The 21,454-nt window shown below is 37.1% G+C and overlaps 2 protein-coding genes and 1 long non-coding RNA gene across 4 annotated transcripts; 2 read left to right on the top strand and 1 right to left on the bottom strand.

Moving 5' to 3' along the window:
• Positions 1-2,109: 2,109 nt before the first annotated feature.
• LOC103931656 lies at positions 2,110-5,280 on the top strand. Its single transcript, XM_048577052.1, has 7 exons — positions 2,110-2,437; positions 2,659-2,716; positions 3,025-3,105; positions 3,246-3,281; positions 3,402-3,641; positions 3,729-3,870; positions 4,564-5,280. The coding sequence occupies exons 1-7, from the start codon at positions 2,223-2,225 to the stop codon at positions 5,055-5,057; spliced, it is 1,266 nt and encodes a 421-aa protein (XP_048433009.1). The 5' UTR covers positions 2,110-2,222; the 3' UTR covers positions 5,058-5,280.
• A 154-nt stretch (positions 5,281-5,434) lies between these two features.
• On the top strand, positions 5,435-9,048 carry LOC103931657 (B3 domain-containing protein Os01g0234100-like). Its single transcript, XM_048577051.1, has 8 exons — positions 5,435-5,579; positions 6,090-6,601; positions 6,692-6,787; positions 7,077-7,114; positions 7,206-7,359; positions 7,471-7,677; positions 7,893-7,983; positions 8,076-9,048. Exons 2-8 carry the CDS (start codon positions 6,392-6,394, stop codon positions 8,771-8,773), a joined length of 1,494 nt encoding a protein of 497 aa, XP_048433008.1. The 5' UTR covers positions 5,435-5,579; positions 6,090-6,391; the 3' UTR covers positions 8,774-9,048.
• A 2,542-nt stretch (positions 9,049-11,590) lies between these two features.
• On the bottom strand, positions 11,591-14,904 carry LOC125473773. Of its 2 annotated transcripts, none has more exons than XR_007255607.1 (3): positions 14,450-14,904; positions 12,089-13,828; positions 11,591-11,950 (listed from the first exon to the last, which is right to left on the bottom strand). It is a non-coding gene; the product is annotated as an uncharacterized LOC125473773 (long non-coding RNA). The 2 variants fall into 2 exon arrangements; XR_007255608.1 differs by having other exon boundaries at positions 11,591-11,813.
• Between the last annotated feature and the right edge of the window lie 6,550 nt (positions 14,905-21,454).

Below are 21,454 nucleotides of genomic sequence, written 5' to 3'. Positions count from 1 at the left end.
ACACCTACTCACATACTCAGCTATCTCTCTTTTCATACCCGGCCAATAATAGAATGGTTGAATGGTATGATACATTTTGGTACCTCCTGGATGCATCGCATAAGCTGAGATATGCACTTCATCAAGAATTGCTTTCTTTAATTCCAAATTATTTGGCACAAACATTCTACTCTCCTGCATAAACATGCCATCCGATTCTCGAACTTTGAAGTCTTTCTTTTTCCCCTGATTCCTTGCTTAAATTATTTCCTGGGTCTCTTCATCAACCATCTGGGCTTCAAGTACATGATCAATTAAAATCGGCCTAACTTGAAAATTAGCAAGTAAGGCTACCTCCTGATCTTTTACCTCTAACCGCACTCCAGTTGATCTCAAGTTTGCCAGAAGAGGAACACGACTAACGTACAACGTGTTAATACGGCCCTAAGATTTTATGCTAAGTGCATCAGCTACCACATTCGCACGACCAGGGTGATAATCAATCATGCAATCATAATCACCAAGCAGTTCCAACCATCTCCGCTGACAAAGATTAAGATCCCTCTGAGTGAAAAGATATTGAAGACTCTTATGATCCATAAAGATCTTACATTTTTCCCCATAAAGATAATGTCTCCACATCTTTAAAGCAAAGATAATGGCCGCTAACTCCAAATCATGCGTAGGGTAATTCAACTCATGAGGCTTTAATTGTCGTGAAGCATAAGCAATCACCCTACCATGTTGCATAAACACACATCCCAGACCATTTAAGGAAGCATCACTGTAGACTTCGAAATTACCACTATCATCCGGGAGTGCCAAAACAGGTGCATGAGTGAGACAATACTTCAATTGCTGGAAACTTTGCTCACAATTATCATCCCACTCAAATTTAACATCCTTCCTAGTTAACCTCGTCAATGGTAAAGCAATCATGGAAAAATCCTTTACTCAACCTCACGAACATCCCCATAATTTTAAAATAATTTTTCGAGGCTCCACGTGCCGCCACGCGACTGCGAGTGCACGGACCTACGCGCCCCCCACGCACGGCCACGTGCCAGGCACATTGACGGCGTCAGCATATTCCGTCCAAAACTGACGGAATATACTGTCATCTTCTCCGGCGAATCCCCAGTTGCCGGAAACTGGAAAATTCTTAAAAACTTCATTTCTCACTCGTTTCTTCACCAATTTCTATGAAATTTACACCAATGGAAAGTTGGAGATGAGAAGAACAACATTATACCTGTTTGAAACCTTAAAGATCACATGATGTCGCCGGAGAAATTCAAGAAAAAATCGGCCAAACTTGCAACTCACAATCTCGACGTCTAAATCCTTCCAACGAACCATCTCGAGCTTCCTAAGGACCTCACTAAGCTTCCTATAAGCTTCAAATTCCCTGAAAAACAACATTTTATGTGTGCATGAACAATGACCAAAACGGAGATTCCTGGTTCGACGTGAAATCAAAAGATTCCTTACCTGAAATTGGTATGGTTGAACTCGTATGGTCCTCACGAACACAAAGGTATAATTTTCCACCTCAATCAGTGACGTTTGCAAGGGATTTGGGTCTCGTCCGTACAAAGGAAGAAGAAGAGAAAGAGAGAGAGAGGGAGTGTTCGAGACAAAAAGGGAAACACGGGAAATGAGGTGAGGATGAGGGTGTGTGGTCCATATGCAGCCAGCCAAACAACAAAACAACCATCCAAAATGACAAATACCCACCAATGACAAAATCATAATTTCACACCTACGGTACGAATAATCCGAAACGGACTGTCACATATAGTGACATTATAGATAATGATATCGTACATTGAGTTCAAAAAATAATTAAGAAAATGTTACAATAACTCTTTTATCACGTCTCTTATAAATTTAAATTCTAGCTCCATTACCGACCCTCGGATCAAGAATCAAATTGAAGAGCAGGGTCTTATCCTAAAACGCGCGTGGTACAGTCAGAGGTGTCCCGGTGGACCCCATCTAAGAGATCCCTCTCCTCAGTGGCCCCACAATGACGATGACCGCATAGGAGTCATGATCCAGCAGAAGCCCCACCACGGCCACCATTATCGTTTCTCTCTCCAGAAATTCAATTCAGGATTTCGTGCACGTACACGAGTGGCTCTTACAATCCAACCACCATTTCCCCATCTACCTCACAATTCCACCCACACCAAAAACCCTAGGATTCAATCCCAAAATTCTCCCAAAGAAGCTCAGCATCTATGTGGAGCGGTGGCGGAGCTAGTGGTAGTTGCGGAGGCGATGGTGGCGGCGGTGGAATCCACTGGGGACGGAAGGAGGAGGTCTCTCAATCGAAAGGAATCGTTGTCATCTTCGCTTGGGTTTCGATTCACGAGAGGCACTTGCAGAATTACGTGGATTTGTACTCGTCTCTCGGTTGGAATTCCCTCGTTTGCCATTCCCATTTTCTCCATGCGTGAGTGGATTTTCTTTTCTCGCATTTTCTCACCACCCAAACAGAACGTAACATCCATGAGATGTATTTTTAGAATTCTTTTTGTGCTGAATCGCTCATGGATTTGCTTGCATTTGGATATTTGGTTTATGATTCATGGATGGGTTTAAAGATTGGAGTTTTATTCGATTTTGCCGCATTTTGAGCTTATTTTTCTGCTCTGGTGATGAAATTTTGTGTAGATTCTATCCCGAAAAGGCCATGTCGTTCGCCTTTGTTATTCTCAATGAGCTTGTTGAGGTCAGCTTCCTTCCCAGTTTGCCAATTTCTTATTCATTGCTTCTTTAGATTTGATGCATATATTTAATATGGAACTATGATCCGATTCCCGGGCCAATGACTGTATGGTTAGTTGTGTGTGTATGTGTATTACTCGCCTAATGGCGAGAAAGAACCGAACTCTTATATGGTGTAAAATCCCATCCCATCCCATTTCAATTTCAAAGTGTTTTTAATGCCGGATGAATTTGGCATACATAGCTTTTAATTTTGCTCAAGTTTACTCTATGGAGTGTCCTGTTATTTATTTTTATATTTTGGGTATGCAGGAGCTAAGGGTTAAGCCATGTCCTGTAGTCTTTGTGGCTCTTTCTGCTGGTACAAAAGCTTGTATGTACAAGGTTTTTCGGGTAAGTTTTGTGAGTAGTGGATACCCGACTTTGTATTTGGCACTGATAAGTTGATTTCTGGAATTGTTGAAGTCATAGCTGGTCTTTTCTGATTTTATTTCAATGTTTGTACTGTGTAATAACTTTAAATGTAACTGCAGATTCTTGACGGAATTTGTGACGGTCAGCATTATCTGGTATGCTTTTCTTCGTAGTTTCAGTTAAAACATGTGCTGTATTTTATTCATAATGCCCATTTGATCCCATATGGTCATTTTTGGAACTCTGTTCTTATGGGTTATTTTAACTTTGTGAAGGCTGAATATCGATTGGTAAGAAAGTGTATTACTGGACACATCTATGATTCTGGTCCTGTTGATTTTACAAGTGATCTGGGCACTCAATATGCTCTACACCCAACCATTCTAAAGATGCCTGGATCGTCAAAACTGGTTTCTTGGGTAGCTAAAGGCATTGCTTCTGGTTTGGATGCGTTGTACCTTACTAGATTTGAATCCCAATGTGCTGAGTATTGGCACGCTCTTTTTTCGTCTGTTGTAAGTTTTCATTCAGCCTTTACTCACCTTTAGCTGTCTGTTGCTTGTTTCTATTAGTTTATGGACTAATTAATTTTTTTCCTATAGAGTTTGGGTGCGCCATTTCTCATTTTGTGCTCTGATAAAGATGATCTGGCCCCCTATCACATTATCTGCAATTTCACTCACCGTTTACAAGAACTTGGAGGAGATGTCAAGCTTGTGAAATTGAATGGCTCCCCTCATCTAGGTTTGTATAAAAAAAAATTGATTTCCTTTTATCCTTATCCTGTTCTGTAGTTTTGATTTCCTTATTGTGCACTACCTATGAAAGTTATATCGCTCATCAGCGATGTGTTTTGGTATCGGGAAACCAGTAGGCATAGCTTAGCACCGTTCTTTAACATAATCGTAATGGTTATTGGATATCTGTAAGAAATTACATGGTTTTGTTGGGTGAAGTTATGGCATGTCAACGCGTTTCAACAGGCAACACTTTGAACAGTATAAATGTCTTGTTGGAATTGTCCAAAACCTTGTGGGCACCATCTTATCTTGGACAAATAGAAAGTAAAAAAAATAGATGCAAAAGCGTTCAGATGATATGGTTAAACCTTTGTTTAGTTAGTAGATTTTGGGGACTTTCATTCTCTTAGTTGGAGGCCATGATTCAGTCGGTCTTGTACCGTGGTACATTTCATCCCAATCTATGGTACTTGGGAATCTAGACCTTGTACTGACCTTAAGTCCAACATGACCATTGGTAAAATGAACTTGCAGAATTGCAGATAGAGTTAGTTGAGTTCCTTTCGCGTTCCTAGATTGGAAAACACTGCATAGATACTTAACTAGCGCATAGAATTTTTCACATTTTTATCGCTTGGTTGCTTTAATGCTTGTGGCACAGAAGAACTAAACACACACAATTTTATGTTCATTTCAGGTCATTATAAGTATTATCCAATACAGTATAGGTCTTCCGTTACTCACTTTCTTGAAAAGGCTGCTTTGGTTTTTTCTCAAAGAATTGAAGAACTTGAAGGTGACAATACTAGCATGGAAGGCATGCAAGATGAGATATCTGAACTAATATGTGATCTCCAGAAAGCAGCAGTTAACTCTAATCAGAGCCTTAGAAGAGTTGCAGTGGAGCCGAGCGACCACTTCTTCTTGCCAAGTTCAGCTGAGAATCAAAATAGTACTGACTCCGGGTCTTTACAAGATGAACAAAAAGAAAGATCCGTCTCTCTGCCCAGTCCCCCAAGCATTAGTGCACATAGTGTACTTGGCCAAGTCCTGTTTGATGTTTGTGTCCCTAAGAACGTTGAGGGTTGGGATATTAAATTTTGCGGGTCTTTGAATGGGCAGCCATTTGCCTCTGCTCGTAGGAATTCACCTCCTCGTGGTCTCAAAAGCTTTCGTCGCTCAAGATTATGATTTCTCTTATGGGTTGGCCGTCAATGCAACAATGTTAGCCAGAATAAAGGCAAATGTTGGAGGTGAGGTCTGCCGTTTCAGGCATCTTTGGTGGTATCCGGAATAAATGCATGCATATTCTAACTCGTTCGTCCTCTGGAACGAAGTGTACAGATCGAACGAAGGATAATCACATGTATATAACAACGTAACCTTTATATGTTTAATATAGATTTTGTCTATATGATGTAGCTTCGAAATGTATAGATGATGATACATATCACCAGGAGATAGGTGCAAAGTTGGTTTGCATAAGATAATAGTTTGTAGGTCAGCTGCAGCGCGGTCCGAAGCGACCGCGAACGGAGTAACTATGACAGTAGATGTTGGATGAATCATGACTGTAAGATTTATACGCTGCTAGTAGGAGGAAAATGAACTGTAACTTTTTTCTGAATAAGCTAATAAAAACTAGATACAGACGAGAGAATCTGGGTTTGACTCAATTTCTTAAAGGACAAACACGTCGAGAAAATTTCACGGGTACTCTCTACTCATTCTTCTTTAATCTAGGAATTATTTATTGACATGGTTGATTATTTAGTACTTGTCGAAAGCATTTAGCAATGTCTATGAGTATTTATGCATAGAAACTTGTCATTTCAACCTTCCCATTTCCAGAATGGTGCTTAGTGGCCGTATTGGCAGATCATTAATGTGAAATTATGAATCTCAACCCATAATTAGGTTCCTTCTTGGACAAGACAACGTCACCAGTGGGAGTGAATTGAGTGCATATGGACCGCCAGATAGCTAGATGAACCGACTATTTAATTTTGACGCTTTATTGATTATTGATAATTGATATTTCGATTACATATTTAATGAAACTTATTTTGAATGTTTATCATTAACAAATAACTGATAACGTGGCAAAATCTTGTTAACAAGATAAGCGATTTGTGAGCTCAACTTTTTAATTTCTACTCTCCTTCTAAGAGAATCCATTTATTCACTTTAGTTTTTTTTTTTTTTTTTTTAATGGACAACTAGTGGCAAGTCATGGTTATTCACTGGTTTCGGGCTCGAAGAAGCTATGGAGAATTTCAATATGCCCGTAGCCACACTCAAGCAGATTCACCAACTCGGATCATCAAACCTAGAACCTTCCACATTTTTCTTGTCTAGTAGGAAACCGGAGGCTGTGCCCTCACCACTTGCTGTTGTTTCCTTTTTTATTTGTTGAAATGGCTAGAGAATAAAGAGGTGAGTGTTTGACAAGAAGTAAAACGCAGTGACTGACTAGTGACGAGAGGGGTGGCAGAGCTCTCAGGCTGAGTGTTTGTCAAACGCCAATGGCCATGGCGGCGATGCTGGACTGGAGACACCCCCAAAACTTCACACTCGACATGAACGTCAAGGAAGAAGAAGAAGAAGTCGCCGACTCTGAGTATTTCCCAGAAGAAAAAGAAGACGACGAAGACCACGGCGAAGCAGAAAGCTTGACCGTTTCCCAGTTTCGTCTCCGCAGCCGCCCAAAATCCCTTCATTCACCTCCACCTTTGGTTCCCTCTCTCTCTCTCTCTCTCTCTCTCTCTCTCTCTCTCTCTCTAGATTGTGAATGTATTTGCTGAATGCTGGCTGTTCGACTGCAGGTAGAGGTAGAGCAGAGGGAGCAGACATTGGAGACCAAGCAAAATGTGCTCAGCACCTGCAGACGTCCTTCACGACCGACCCATATCACCAAGCGAGTGAGAACGTTTTTTGTTTCCATTGATTTCCTTATGATTTTTTGAGTTGGGTGCTTTTAACAATTATATGGGAAACCCAAAAATTGTGCCAGCCAACAACATGCCCATCTGTTGTTTGATACATGTTTGATAAACTGCCCCAGTGAACTTTTTCTGCAAATCAGTAGAATTAGCGTGATTTTGTGATTTCCGACACGGCCCTTGTGATTTTACTTGTATTCTGCTGCATGTCATGACTCATATTATCAATACAAAGCTAAATGGAAAGTTGTTATGATTATTTTGACAGAAAGTTCCTGGTCATCCTCAGAAGCATGGAGATGGAGGGTAGGTATATTTGTCGAAATGTTTTCGTTAATTAACTTGACCACTTATGTGCTTGAAGTGTACAACATAGATGTTTTGATTGATTGACTAGGTGTAAACGGAAGAGAACCATTTTCGACTCTTTTAAGGATCATGAAATATCTTTTGCGAGAAACCAAGTTCAGGACATCCAGGCAAATATTGGAGCTGACCCCGTCTTTGTCAAGTCTATGATACGTTCAAATGTTTCCTCTTGCTTTTGTTTGGTGAGTCATAACTCTTTAAGTTCTTAACTGAAGCACCACGTTTTGAAGGCCTGGACTTGGATTCCTAGACAAATGTGTAACTGCTTTTGTTCTTAATTTTTCTTTTGACAGACACTGCCTAAGCAATTCTGCCATTTGTATTTGCCATTGCATGATGCAACATTAGCCCTCGAAGTTGAAGGTGGGGAAAAATACAGAGTGACGTTTCTTGGGGAAAGGAGGATAGTCAGTGCTGGATGGCAAAAGTTTTCTACTGCAAACAAGTTGCTTGTCGGCAACCTTTTAGTTTTCCGTTTGGTCAGGCCCTTGAAGTTTAAGGTAGTCACTGTTGTTTCCTGGCAAATAGTTTTTTTTTTTTTTTTTCCGTAAATTTTACAAGAACATCTTGGTTTTTAATACCCTCATGTCCACTTACTATGCTGTTCTTCATAGGATGAAGTGTATCTGCCATTTCATGTGGTTTTATCGGTCTAACTTCTTGACATCTACCGTGCTGCGGATTAGTTTACTGTGCTCTCTACACAATGTTACAGGTGTACATAATGGGAAGACATAGTCTAGCTGAAGTAGATGCAGCTTTTAGCCTCTTGAAAATGAAATCCTGTGCCACCAAAGAGGTTTTTGGTACTCTCTCTCTCTCTCTACTTTGCTCCTTCACAAATTATTAGATCATTGCATGTGCACCAGAAATATTAACTTGGTGAAAGGTTATGCAGGGAAAAAACATCTAATGACTCCTCCACGAGATGTTTCACAAGTCAACATTCAAAAGAAAAGTTTGAAATTAGGTACTAATCCAGAGCTTGATGCCAACCAATCTGAGGATGACAGTGAGGACTTCACCTCCAACTTAGCGGCAGATATTACAATTCAAGGACCAGCAGCTGATTTTGAAGATGTTAGAATAATTGATAATTTCCCCATTCTTGTGAATGGTGTGACTATAGATACTCAACTCTCCGCGCAGGTCAGGACTATCTATTATGATCTATGCTGCTCACAAGGCTCATTTTTGCATGACAATATCCTCAAAAGTATTGACAGTAAGTTGGCTGCTGAAATAATAACCGAAACCACCAACATCGCTAATGCCATTAGAGCTTGCAAGCTGCCCCCCTCCCGTGCTGATTGTGTAATGCAGGAGAAGACCTTACACGCCTTTGAGCTGTTGGGTATGGATGTTGGATTTCTACGCGCGAGACTGAAGCGGTGTCTGAGCGTGGCCTCCAAATACGAAGTGGCCGCGGAATCAAAGAGGTATTTAGAAGGTAAAGTTGAGCAAGTTTGTATGAGGGATAAGATGAGAGATCTTGATTCAAAGCTTTCGGAGTTGAAAGAGACCATGGAAAGTTTTGATGCTAAGATAAAGGCTTTAAAAAAAAATTCGAGGAAGCGCGAACTTATCTTTCCATGAAGATTTTGGTGGTCCGTGTTGATGAAAAGTAAAAGAAAACACGCACACGCACACACAAAAGCCCTTTTAGGGTTCAACAGAATTCAATGGCTTAGATGATTTTGTTTTTCTTCAAGTAGATGTAGGGATTTCACATGCTTGAGTTGGTTGTTATACATGGTCCTTCACCTTATCTAATCAAATCCTTTGCTACTTTTAATAGTACTGTTTGGAGAGTATGTGTAATTATTTATTATTTTACTTGCAATGCACGTTTAAAATGGGGATCTTTACATCATTCTCTCATCTGTTTTTTTGGATAAATATATTTTTGAATATTTTAGGAGAGGCATCTGCAACATTTAGAAATTGAGTGTATTTTATGAGAACTATTATTGGCACTTCAAAAATCTCATTTTGCACTCCTTATATATGTATTTTTTTTTTAAATATAGAAAGTTTGGAGTGAAAAATGAGAATTTTTTAGTGCTAATAACAATTCCCTTTTTTATTTATCACTCTAGTATACTAAATTACTAACACCAGAAGAGTGAATTTTCCACAAACAAGTGAGATTTGACTCTCTGCCACTTAACAATTAACGTTAATTTTTGTACCAACATTATAAAATATTGTGCAAAAAACATGAGGTGCAAAATAATTTCACTTTTAGAGAATCCCTTTTATATTTCTCAACCAAACTATTCAAAAGGGAAATTAATAATATAGCATTAATGTGGCGTCGTTTCCATGCATTGCTCACGAAGCGGCAAAATAGGTATGATGTAAAATTTTGAATTACAGACCCTCAAAAGTAGCTGACTCATCGCTCTAATATGTAAAGTAAATTGAGGTGCTAATTAATATAGTTAATGGGTTTAAACTGAAGAAATTGTTGTGGCATATTTTGTCTAAGAGGTGCGGATAATTGAGGAATTTTTGAGATGTATATTTCTCATTTTGTGTACTTTTATTTATCGTAAACTATGATGAGAGAAAAACTTGATTTCTAAGAAATACAAATCCTATTAGGAAAGGATCACTAATTTCAAAAGTAAACCAAACCTACCAAGGATTATACAATACACCTGTGCTAGAATTTATATCACAAAACTTCCCCTTGAATGTATAAATACTCAAGTAGTTGTCGTATCAGATCCTTATAGATGATGTAGAAGCCATTGATGAAGTTGTCGAGTCTAGTCGACGCAACGAGCATATGTGAGTCTCAAACAAGCAGAAGTAATGCATAAAAGATGAAACTCAAAAAACCCCGCTGTGATAAAAAAAAAAAAAAAAACACTATGGTAGGATAAAACCCATAGTCCAAGGAGAAACATGAGAACTTAAATCAAGTCAAAACTAAAGATCTTCGGGATGCAAGTAAAGCACACAAGGATATGACTAGTCTAGGATAGGTGCCTCGTTAAAACCTAACCAAGTAGTAAAAACCCAATGGGAAAAATGCTCCTAGAAAAAGGAGTACCTTCAGGTCAAGTACGTATACTTCTGAATACTCCCACTGAGTCTGACAAACTTTCAAATGAGAACTACAAGCGTTGCCAATCAGACAATTTACATATACCGATTTCTTAAACAAGATTCTAAAAGGTAAACTTTGATATTAACTTCGTGAAGAGGTCCGGTAGGTTGTCCGGTAACTGCATGCCTTTGGTTGCTCAGTGATGTAATACTCCTCTTTGATTTTATATTTTTGGTTTTTATTTTCTTTTACGTTTATAAAATGCTTTCTGTATTAATAGCCATTTATTCTTAATGATTAACTTAATACAATAATTCTCTACACGATAAATGGATATATGGTATAAAACCCCTTGAGGCATTGAACCATGGCAATTTTTTCAAGGGACTGAATGCCCAAATACAAAAGCAAGGCTCCAAGCTTGATTTTTCTCCTCTGATAAATTAGAGTTGTCTACTAGTACGTTCCACAAGCATAAAGATTAAGGCTTTGAGTTTTTTTTTTTTTTTTTTTTTTTTTTTGAACAAACGATATTATCTATACTAAGAGTATGGGGTGTACGTTAAGCTCACAATAGGCTAGTAATAATATGTTTCAAATTTGCCTATGACAAGAATTGAATATATGACCTCTTACTTAATATTATTGGTCATAAAAATTTGACTCAAAAAGAGATTGCTAGTCAATTGGAATACATTTTTCTCGTTTTTGTAAATATATTTTTGATTAAATATTCTTTCTTTCTAATAAGCCTATTATCTATATTTAGTGCTAGGAAATTTAAAGTTGATAAATTGCAATGAGCATTTTTGCTCACCACCACAACTATTGTGTATACTCATCATACACCTAATCATCTGTCACATGCCGTTTCATCTAACTCTAATTAACTTTCATATTAAATGTTACATTTGAACATTGAAAAATTTAACTAAGATTAAATGAAAAGACATGTAGCAAATGATTTGATGTATGATAAGCATACATCATAGTTTATAATAATGATTAGTGAGCAAAAATATTTCCTAAATTGCAACATAACGTTGGTCAAATAATACTTAACATCTCCGACGGAGGTAGCAAAAGAGTAGTAAACTATATGTGCTATGCCACGTTAGATAAAATTGTCTCAAATGGAAGTAGCAATTGAATTCGTAAACTATAACTGTAGGGACCTGAGCAAATTGGGCTCGGAAATATATTTTATTCTTTTTTTTTTTTTTTGAAATTTTACTATTAATAAAGAGAGGGAGAGACTTCGAAACTATACACTAATTTAGAGAGGGAGAGTTTCGAGCTCAGAATGCATGTACATGAATCTCACATCATATCTACTAAGATATTGGACCACATACTTACTAAAAAACATTGTTTATTTATTCACACAAATGACAAATCTATTAAACATACAGCTGTTGGGCCCCCACAATAGAACTTAAAATAAAAAACAAAATTTAAAGATTGGGTAGAATGACGAACTTCTACAACCCATTAGGCGGATTGGGTGAGATTGTGCTTTAGGAATAGAATTAGCAAGAATGCCCGCGCTTTGCTGCGGGTTTTCAAACCATGAATAATCTTCACATCACAATAATTAACCACAATCCTCTGTTTTTCTAAGTGCAAATAGAAAAACAGAATCAAAGTATTCAACCCAAAATCTTCACATTAGCTCAAAAACTATATTGTTTCCAGAGCTTTCCAATTTTCCAGCACTGAACAACAAACATAATAGCACTAAAATATATAATTGAAAAAAAAAAAAAACAATTCCAAGAAACTAAATGCGAAGTTCGGCAGATCTGCAGAGTAACATAAACCCATTACTTGAAATTAAGAGCATTGCGGCTCACCTTGAAAGCACCCATTTTCCGATAAGGGAGAGAAAGGCCGCTGTTCTGGCAACTGAGTGCTACTGGCTCCAAAGTAGTTTATCTTCCAGAACTTTGTAAGAGCAAGTCACCCTTTCAAAGCCACCATAAATCGCCAGTTTACATCATTTTGCTTGCCTAAAAAATGCAAACAAAAAAAGAAAAAAAAAATAGAAAGTATAAGATTCAAACATGTTTACAATTACAAACACTTTACAATGCATGTAAAAATTAAACGTTCTCAAGCACCCACGTCTCCGATTCGAGGCTAAAACTCAATTCCACAAAAGAAATCAACAATTTTGATCAAAACAGAAAAGCCAACAGATCCAAAAGCCCCAATACAATTACACACATACTTAGCTTCCATGGAAATCAACAATTCCATATAAGTACAAAAAATATTTTCTTACACCTAATTTCACAGCTTAGAGAGCAATAGTTATACTAACAACAATTAATTGAAACCATTGAAGGGGAAAAATGCAAAAGTGGATAAAAACTTACAATTCAACGAAGATTGTGTTCCCAATCTAAATACATTATAAACTCCGGCACAGAATTAAACATAGGTCTCCTTTAAGCACTAAAGCTCAGTTCATGTGGATTTTGGGAAAAAAAGGGTTCAAAACCTAACAATCCAGATTAGGGGAAACAATTAAACTGTAAAATTAACAACAACTAAACAAATTAATGAACTGAAAACCCACAAAAAAAAACCCAAAAAAAAAAAGCAACTGATCTTAAAACAAAGAACAAACAGACAGAACAGAGAGTGAATACCCAAAATAAGAGAAAATAAAACAAATAAAGGAATAATGAGAGAGATGAATCCCCCAAAATCGGACCTAACGTACTAAAAATTTTGAAAATCTAATCTAATATTAAAGAATCCACCTATGTATTGTATTAAACCTCAAAGACACCTCCACCTTTTAACTGAAAAGCTTAGTCAACATACCACCTCCTAATATAAACACTTGCTTATAAATATGACTAATAAATAGTTTTGATCTTAAACAAAAGAATGGATGTATCCCTTCCCATTTTTTTTTTTTTTTGGTCTGAATGTATCCTTTCCCTTTAAAGGTTGCACTGTCCTAGAAGTAAACTCATTATGATGAAAGTAAATGATTTCACATAAAAACAATTGTAGCCTCTAACAGTTCAGCACAAACATAAAATTATCATGATTCATACTTCTGCGCCGATATGAAATTTTATAAACTAGACAAAAGGAACCCGATTTCATTGACTTCACAGTGTAAGTGCTGTAAAAAAATAAGCAAACACTGGCAATATGATCACACACATTCCAAGTATTAATACATCCAACTGCAAAACAGATGGCAATATGATCAACCACATTCCAAGTATTAATACATCTAACAATGAAGGTAGAGATTAATTGCAGAAGAGATGATTGCAATTGAGTGAATCCGCAAAACTCAGTAGACTCAAACTGCAAAACAGATGGGGAAAAATCAAACCCATTAACAGAGTGGAGAGAAATTTTAAATCTTTAAACGAATTCTAGACAAAATCATGTAAAGGAATTAAATGTTGCAGATTATAAATTAAAAAATTAAAAAAAAAATAACCATTTAAATTTGTTTACTTGCCGGCTTCCTATCTGGTTGTAGAGGTTGCAGATAATGTTGTCTTCCTCTTTAGTGAAGCTTCCATGTTTGATGTCTGGCCTCTTCTCGCACCGCCTCAAACCTACAAAGTGTAGAAAAATTAATAAAGTTGAGAACTCTTGCAGAGATTGGCAAAGAAAATAAAACCCTTTTCTCATTTCTCCTTGGTAAAGAAAATAAAACCCTTTTTCTCATTTCTCCTAGAACAGCATGGAGTGCATCCCATGATTGCTTATTGTGTGCCCTCACTCACTCCCTAAAGAGCAACCAGAGACATACACAAATAGCACTAAATTGCAATTTCAAAACAAAAGTAACTTTTGTTCTTCAAACCAAGAACCACATATGCATACCAAAATGATGACGATGCGTGGGAGTCCAAACTAAACAGCCAAAAAATAGAGAGAATAAGAGTAAGAATTCGAACAGAGTTCATGCATTTATATTGTATAAATGACTCTTAGCTTGTTTTGCTTCTTGCAGGCTTATGAGATTCAGGAAAAATGTGTTAATTAGTTCCTCTCGTAGAACTAAAGAGGTGTTTTCTAGAGACCTAGAATATATGGAATCTCTACCCAGCAATAAAAACAAAGAACATCACATAGGCAACATAAGCCGAACAAAAATCCCACATTTCACAACCAAATCATCACATCAGTTCGAAACATTAAACTATAAGAACTAAAAATAATAATAACGGTACCTTGAGCTGAACCTTCAAGTCAAAACCTCCTGCTTTGCAACCTGAAACGAATGAAAGAAATTAAAACCCACGAACCCACAATCAGATAAAAACAATTTTCTAGGAAAAACAAAACCAAGATTGGTATACAAAAAACCATCAGATCTATAACCTGGAAAAACAAATAAAAAGCCACACAAAAAAAACCCAATAAAAAAAAAAAGCAACCGACCTTAAAACAGAGAATAAACAGACAGAAAGAGAGATGAATGTCTAAAATGAGAGAAAACAAAACAAATAAGGGAAATTAATATCTCTGATGAATCCCCCAAAACCTGACCTAACACACTAAAAAAATAAAAAATAATCCACAATCAAAAGGTAGAAACGATGACAATCTAAGCTGACAGTAAAAAAAAAGAACTTATCTTTGGAAATCCAGGCATGCAGCGGCAGATCCGGACGACCCGTGTGCATGTGTTGATGAATGGGATTGTGGAGATGCACGGCATGGGGTGTTTGTTTGTGTGAAGTGTGTGTGAATGCATGTGGATGACAACTAGGAAAGTGGGAATGCATGTGCAAGTGTGGCTAAGGGTTGTTGATTGGGCTAGAGGTTTTGCATGGCTCAAAGGATTGTTTGATTGGGCTAGGCCCTTTGTTTTATGTCCAAAGTGCATACAAGGCTTTCAAATTCGTCCAACACTTTGGCTCCAAGCATATGCTATCCATTCCAAGCCTAATTTTGCTCCAAAATGCTCCAAAATGCATCTTTTTGCTTCCTTAGCCATATGAACCTAAAAACACACGAAAATGGCTTAAACTACTAAAACAACTATGAATTAACAACATAGATGCACGAAAACAAGCTAAGTAAGTCGCCTAAATATGCTCCTATCAATGTATGATCTTAAGTAAATCCGAACTCCTTTTGGCACCTTTAGAAAACTTGTTGGTTTGCTTTCCCTTAATGTAATCTCTATAAGTCCTATAATCAGTAAAATCTAAAGTCATCAAGACTCCATCATTTACTAATTTCTTGATTCTCTCCATGGAGATATGACCTATTCTTTTATGCCAAAGTTTTGGGGAGTTTTCATTAATAATACATCATTTAGTACCAACATTGTCAGACATTGTTGAAAGATAACACTCATGCGTGAGGTCTAAATTCATTTCAAATAAACCATCTGATAAAATGCCATCACCAATACTCAAACCATTCTTAACTAAACTTATTATTGGATTGTCAAAGCAAACCTTAAAAATACAAAGTACCAACTTTGAAACTGAAATTAAATTTCTAGAGAAAGACAGAACATAAAAGACATTTCCCAAATCTAAATTAAAACCATATGCTAATTTTATTCTAAAAGTCCCCACTGCTTCAACACTGAAGCACATCTGATTTCCTGAGTAGATGTATTGCTCATTGCCCCTCAGCTTCTTGTGGTTTAGGAATCCATGCATGACATTGGTAATGTGAATTGAAGAACAAGAGTCAATCCACCATGTATTACTAGGAGACTCAACAAAATAAGATTCACGACACACATACGCAAATAGAGTACCTTTCTTTTCCAGTCATTTCTTGTACTTGGTGCATTCCTTCTTCTTGTGTCCCTTCTTGTTGCAGAAAAAGCATTCATCCTTGTTGGAAAAATGCTTCATCAGTTTCTTTCCTTTCACCTTAGGAAAATGTTTACCCTTCTTAGCACCTTAATGCTCATTAATTACCAGAAGAGCAGTTTCCAATTTCTCAAGTTTCAATCTCTCTTCCTCTTGAACACACATGGTCAAAAGTTCATTCCAAGACCACTTTTCCTTATATATGTTATAGGAAATCTTGAATTGTCCACACTCAAGAGTGAGGGAATTGAGAATGACTTAGAAATCTTTATCTGTAAGGACTTAAGTTGAGCTGCAATGTCCCTCATTTCCATAATATGCTCACGCACACTCTTAGAATTGCCGTGCTTCATGTCTGAAAGTTTCTGCATCTAGGTGCTAACAAGTGCTTTATCAGACTTCATAAATTGTTCTTCAATGGCTTTCATGAAATCTGTCTCCTTATCACATTCTGAGATTGAACCCCGAATGCTCTTGCTCACACTGAATTTGATGAGCAACAGATTTAAGGGATTAGATCGCTCCCAGCACTTATACGCATCCTTGCCTTCTTGAGTGCTTGATTCTGTGGGCAAGGGTGGTTTATCTCCACGAAGAGCAAGGTCGAGATCCATGCACCCTAAAGCCAACAGGACTTTGTCTTTCCAATCAGAAAAATTGTCACTACACAACATTGGAACATGAGATGAATCAAAAGAGATAATTGCAAACCAAATAAAAAACAAACAAATCATGCTTTTGAAATGTAAATTCACACCTTCCTGTGGGTAGAGGTTGTATAACACAGGAATTTACATATGCTTGAAGGTAATCAAGACATCAAAACCAAAAATCCATACATGTGGGAATAGGAAAACTAACACTTATATGTCTAGATTGCCATTTTGCTTTTCACTAATATTAAATAATTACTTCCTGCAAGTAGAGTAGCTATCACATCCCATTCCAAGATTTATGGTATTTTATTCTCAATAGTAGTGAAATTATTAAAATACCCTTGAAATGCCACATAGGCCTTCCACGTTGACTCATTTTCCCTTCACTTTTCCACTCTTATTTTACTATTTTTGAATAGAACTCATTTTTACGGGACATGGCCGCAGACGGAACTCAATTCGGAGCTATAACAAACAAGTTATGTTTGAAACAGTGTAAATTTACCTGAGATAAATTCTAATTTTCTCATGCAGTGTGCACCTTAGACTGGCGTGGGAGTTTCCAGTTTCTAGATGACCTAAAAATTTGTTACTAAAGAAAGCCGATATGCGCCTATTTCTTACCGGATTTCAACTGTCCATAAGAAATAAGTACTTATACTTTATACATACGTCTTTTCATTCTTTAGAGCCCACTCTTGCTGGAGTTGTTGCTGGGTCAGATTCCATAACCTTTACTAATCTCTGAGTTGCCTTTCCTTCGGCTTGTAACAAGAGTGAGGCCATTATTTAAGCTTAAATCAGCCTTAAACAGGCTATGTTCAGACCATACATGATATTTGATTCATTTAGTGTACAAGTAGGAATTAAAATAATATTTATTTTGGGTTTTGAAAACCCACACTTGTTTCATCGCACACATCATCATTTTCTTTCTTTTTGGCCGGTTCCCACGTCTCTTTAGCTCTCTCTACCTCTCTTTTCTCTCTCACATTAATCCGCATTCATTTCTTTTGATTTCTATATTTTCAACTTTTTCTCTTCCCTATGTTTCTATCCCTCTGCCCCGTGCACTCCCCACTCTCTCACTCAGTCATTCTCATTTCTTCTCTTAACTCTCTCATGCAGCTCTTCCTCTCCTTGCACTTTCTTCTTCCTCTCGGCACTACCTAAGCAGCCATCATACCATCTCCAAAACTCCCCAAACTCAATCAAAAATCACCTAAAGCCTCTGGGACTTGTTCCCCACTATTTGACCGTGAGAAAACTCAAAAAAAAACGAAAACCTCATTGTGTATCATGACGATTGCCTACAAAATAATCACTCCTCTGACCATGGTAAGCTTAGGATTTCCACCACTAAACTCTTTCTCAAGTTTTACTAGCATGCATGTATGTTTCAGTGCATTTGAGGGATGAATATCTAATCCACCATTTTTTCGACTAGTTTGTAGGATTCCCGTTCAAAACCTGGCCAAATCTAGTTGGTTTGGTTGAGTTGAAGGCATAGGGCATTTTCCCCACAACCCCTAGACCACAGGTTTGAGCTTGCATGCTCAAATCCCCTCTGTTCTAAAGGTTCCAAGTCAGGCAATAGATTCTAGGCTTTTTTCGAGCAGCTCTGGCCAACGTGTGACCTTGAAATAGGAATAATTTTATTCATCTCGTCCTAAGCTTTGTTTTGATACATTGTGGGTCAAATTTAGTTGTGTAACGGCTCTAAATGAGGCATTTGAATTTCTTCCCAAATTTCCAACGAAAATCTTGTTTTTGTGCAAACTAAGGGGAATAGGCTTATTACATTAATTATTTTTACTTTAATGATTAGTGTAGTAATTTTCTGTTTAGAAGAGGACCATCCGAAGGTGTACCATGAGCAGAATAGTTAGACGGTTACGATATGCAGGTACCTATGAGTGGGTCTTTTCGTTTTTATGTGTGTATATATGTGTGTGTGTGTGTGTGATTTTTCCCGACAATTGCTTTTATTGCTAAGATGTGACATGCTATGTTTAGTGTTACAAATAGACTTTCATATACTTTATGTTTTTAATATTATTCGTGAGCATAAATTTGTGGCATGATATACTTGTATTTTATCTGCTCATTATTGCATGTTTGCATGGTGTCTCTTAGTTATTTGTAGTGCCCTGGGCCAAGGACCAACTTCAGGTGTAGTTCACATGTACCGTTTACATTCGCTTCAGATCCAGAGTTAGGTGCCAGCCTGTCCTTTTGTTTGATGATTTGAACTCATATGTGATGCGACTAGTGCAGCTCACGTGATGTAGTACTAGAATGTAAAACCTAAACCCAGCTTGTTCCATTGTCTGAATATCTCTGCAATGGACTACATAAATTAATGAGCACTGATTTCTTGTAATAATGATTTGAGATTTAATGTTGAGATACCTTATTGTTGTACCCTACATCTTTTGACCACTTCTGCTGCAGTGTACTGTATATTACATGCTAGTATTATAATATTTTCGAGAAACTTTATACTTGTTTTACAGCGAAGGGTTACACGTTTTCGAAAACGGTTTACAAAACTTTAATTTTTAGGCCCACTCACCCTTGTTTTTTTTGCCCCTCCAGGATTTTAGTGGCAGAGATTTCGTGATGACGAGGGTTGCTAGTAAAAGCTATTATGTAGAAGACTTCTCTTTTCAGTATAAATGTCCTTACTCTTCTTTTACTGCACTTTATCTATGATGTGACATCACTTGTGTGATATGGGTTCAATCTCACTCACATGCGCACTCTAATTAGTCACTTTTAGGTTTTAATTTATTCACATTTTTCACATCACTACACTTTATGGCTTTGCCATCTTCTAGGTGTCAGCCAGCATCACAATTCGGGTGTCTACGTTGATGTTCCAGGTCAGGTTAAGTTAGTGGCTATTTAGATTACTGTAATTTGTAGATGCCTCATTCCTTATTTCATTTTTTTTAAACTGAACTCCTTACGTGATTATAGCACACACTTCATAGACTTAAGATGTTGCGGCTAATCTTAAATCAACATGAAGCAATTATATATGTATCAACTTACTGAGTTCAAAATGAAAAGAAACTCATAACATACATGGATATGACATCAAATAACAATTTTTTTTTTTCATATAACAATGAAATACAACTCGTAATATGAATAGATTAAACAAGTTTGAACCCTTAAGCACAATCAAACAATATCACTTCATGCCTTAGGAAGACTGAATTGTGAACAATATGTACTGAAGGTGGCATTGATACCACATGTTGTCAGTTTTGGTGATCACATTCAGCGCAACATGTAAAATAGAATTCGAACTAACCTCCAGCCATGATTGTCCATCAACGAGTTTCCTGCAGCACAGCAAAATCGAACACTCGTGTAACTCTAGTTTAAGTGATCTTCTAGCCTATTGCCACTCGAGTACCTTTCTCAGATGGAATGCAAGGCTTTATATAGGCTAGGCTAGGAACCCCTTAATCTCACGTGAAAACAAACTAACTCCACTAATCCCTACCATCAAGGGATTCGTTGAGTCAAAATCTCTCTTACTCTCTTATCTGTTAACTAGAGTCATGTTCTTAGTGGATTGTAATCAACTAGAGTCATGCTTGGAGTGGGTTGTTTGACTAATTCATATATTAATTAATTACCAACATCAGTAACTAAATATTAATGAATAATATGTAGGCCACCTTAAGTGAGAATATGTAAACGTTGCTAATAGCAGAGACTTGTGTTGAAGGTAAGTATGTCGTTGAGAAGAAGAAGCAAGATAGCAGAAGCTGCGAAATTGCCCTATAAGTACCTCAAGGTAGTAGAAATACTAGGGTACCATCCTAAAACTTGTGCCATTCAGCATATCAAGTTCCTAATTGATAGTGTCGTTGGATTGGAGAAAATTGTTATCGATCCCGTCAGACGTTGGTGTAGACCTAAAGGAAGCGAAGTGGAAGTTGAACCGAAACGGGAAGCAAAAGAAAGAGACCATGCTATTCAACAACTTAAAATATAGTGCCTTCAACTGTTGATTTTGTATGCCTCTTGTAAGTAGCTAGCTCTGCTTAAGTCGTCAAGAGATTGTGAGCGAACGAATTCATTGAAAATCATATTAATTTTCTTTTATTTGTTTATGTGTATTCAATTGAGATACAATGGGTTTTAAATTATTATTTTTTATTACAAAAAAATATTATTACACTACATTACAGAGTAGGATAGTGTTTGAACAGGGGACGAAATGGGTTGACGAAAAAAAAGAAAAACATCAACCGGGGCAACAATTTCTCTTCTGTGAAAGAAAAAAGAGATAGGTTCAGCCACCTAAAAACCCAAGCATCCTAGAAGCAAAGGAGCTGAATCCATAGTGGAACTCTTTCGGCTTCTCAACTCTTCCTATTCTAAAATGAAATTCGTTATCTAGTTCTACAATTTAGAAATATTCATCTTCAATTGTGAATTTAAGTTCAACGCCCATAGATGATGAGCTTGATACCACTTATTATGGAGATGAATGAAGTTTTCCTAATGAAATTTCTTTCTTTTATTAAAATGGAAAATCAAATTAACCACTGACATTATGTTTATGCCCTTTCACTTATATATGTGGAGAGAGAACCAAATTCAACTCTCATGAACTGAGTTTAATACTTGTCTTTTCACTTGTAAGTGGAAGAACTCATATTTAACTCTCGTAGTTTGAGTTCAATACCTGCCTTTTTACATGAGTGGAAGAACTCAT

The sequence above is a fragment of a genome, unplaced genomic scaffold, assembly GCF_019419815.1.
Source record: "Pyrus x bretschneideri cultivar Hongxiangsu unplaced genomic scaffold, Pyrus_bretschneideri_v1 Contig96, whole genome shotgun sequence".
Classification (NCBI taxonomy): domain Eukaryota; kingdom Viridiplantae; phylum Streptophyta; class Magnoliopsida; order Rosales; family Rosaceae; genus Pyrus; species Pyrus x bretschneideri.
This window is presented reverse-complemented; position numbering and strand designations above follow the sequence as displayed.

What these genes read in the sequence shown, in the direction of transcription:
- LOC103931656 (XM_048577052.1), top strand. Translation starts at nt 2,223, where the DNA reads ATGTGGAGCGGTGGCGGAGCTAGTGGTAGTTGCGGAGGCGATGGTGGC. An exon ending in TTCTCAATGAGCTTGTTGAG is followed by an intron (nt 2,717 to 3,024) that starts GTCAGCTTCCTT and finishes TTGGGTATGCAG; the next exon opens with GAGCTAAGGGTTAAGCCATG. An exon ending in GTATGTACAAGGTTTTTCGG is followed by an intron (nt 3,106 to 3,245) that starts GTAAGTTTTGTG and finishes ATGTAACTGCAG; the next exon opens with ATTCTTGACGGAATTTGTGA.
- LOC103931657 (XM_048577051.1), top strand. Translation starts at nt 6,392, where the DNA reads ATGGCCATGGCGGCGATGCTGGACTGGAGACACCCCCAAAACTTCACA. An exon ending in TTTCCTCTTGCTTTTGTTTG is followed by an intron (nt 7,360 to 7,470) that starts GTGAGTCATAAC and finishes TTCTTTTGACAG; the next exon opens with ACACTGCCTAAGCAATTCTG. An exon ending in TCAGGCCCTTGAAGTTTAAG is followed by an intron (nt 7,678 to 7,892) that starts GTAGTCACTGTT and finishes ACAATGTTACAG; the next exon opens with GTGTACATAATGGGAAGACA.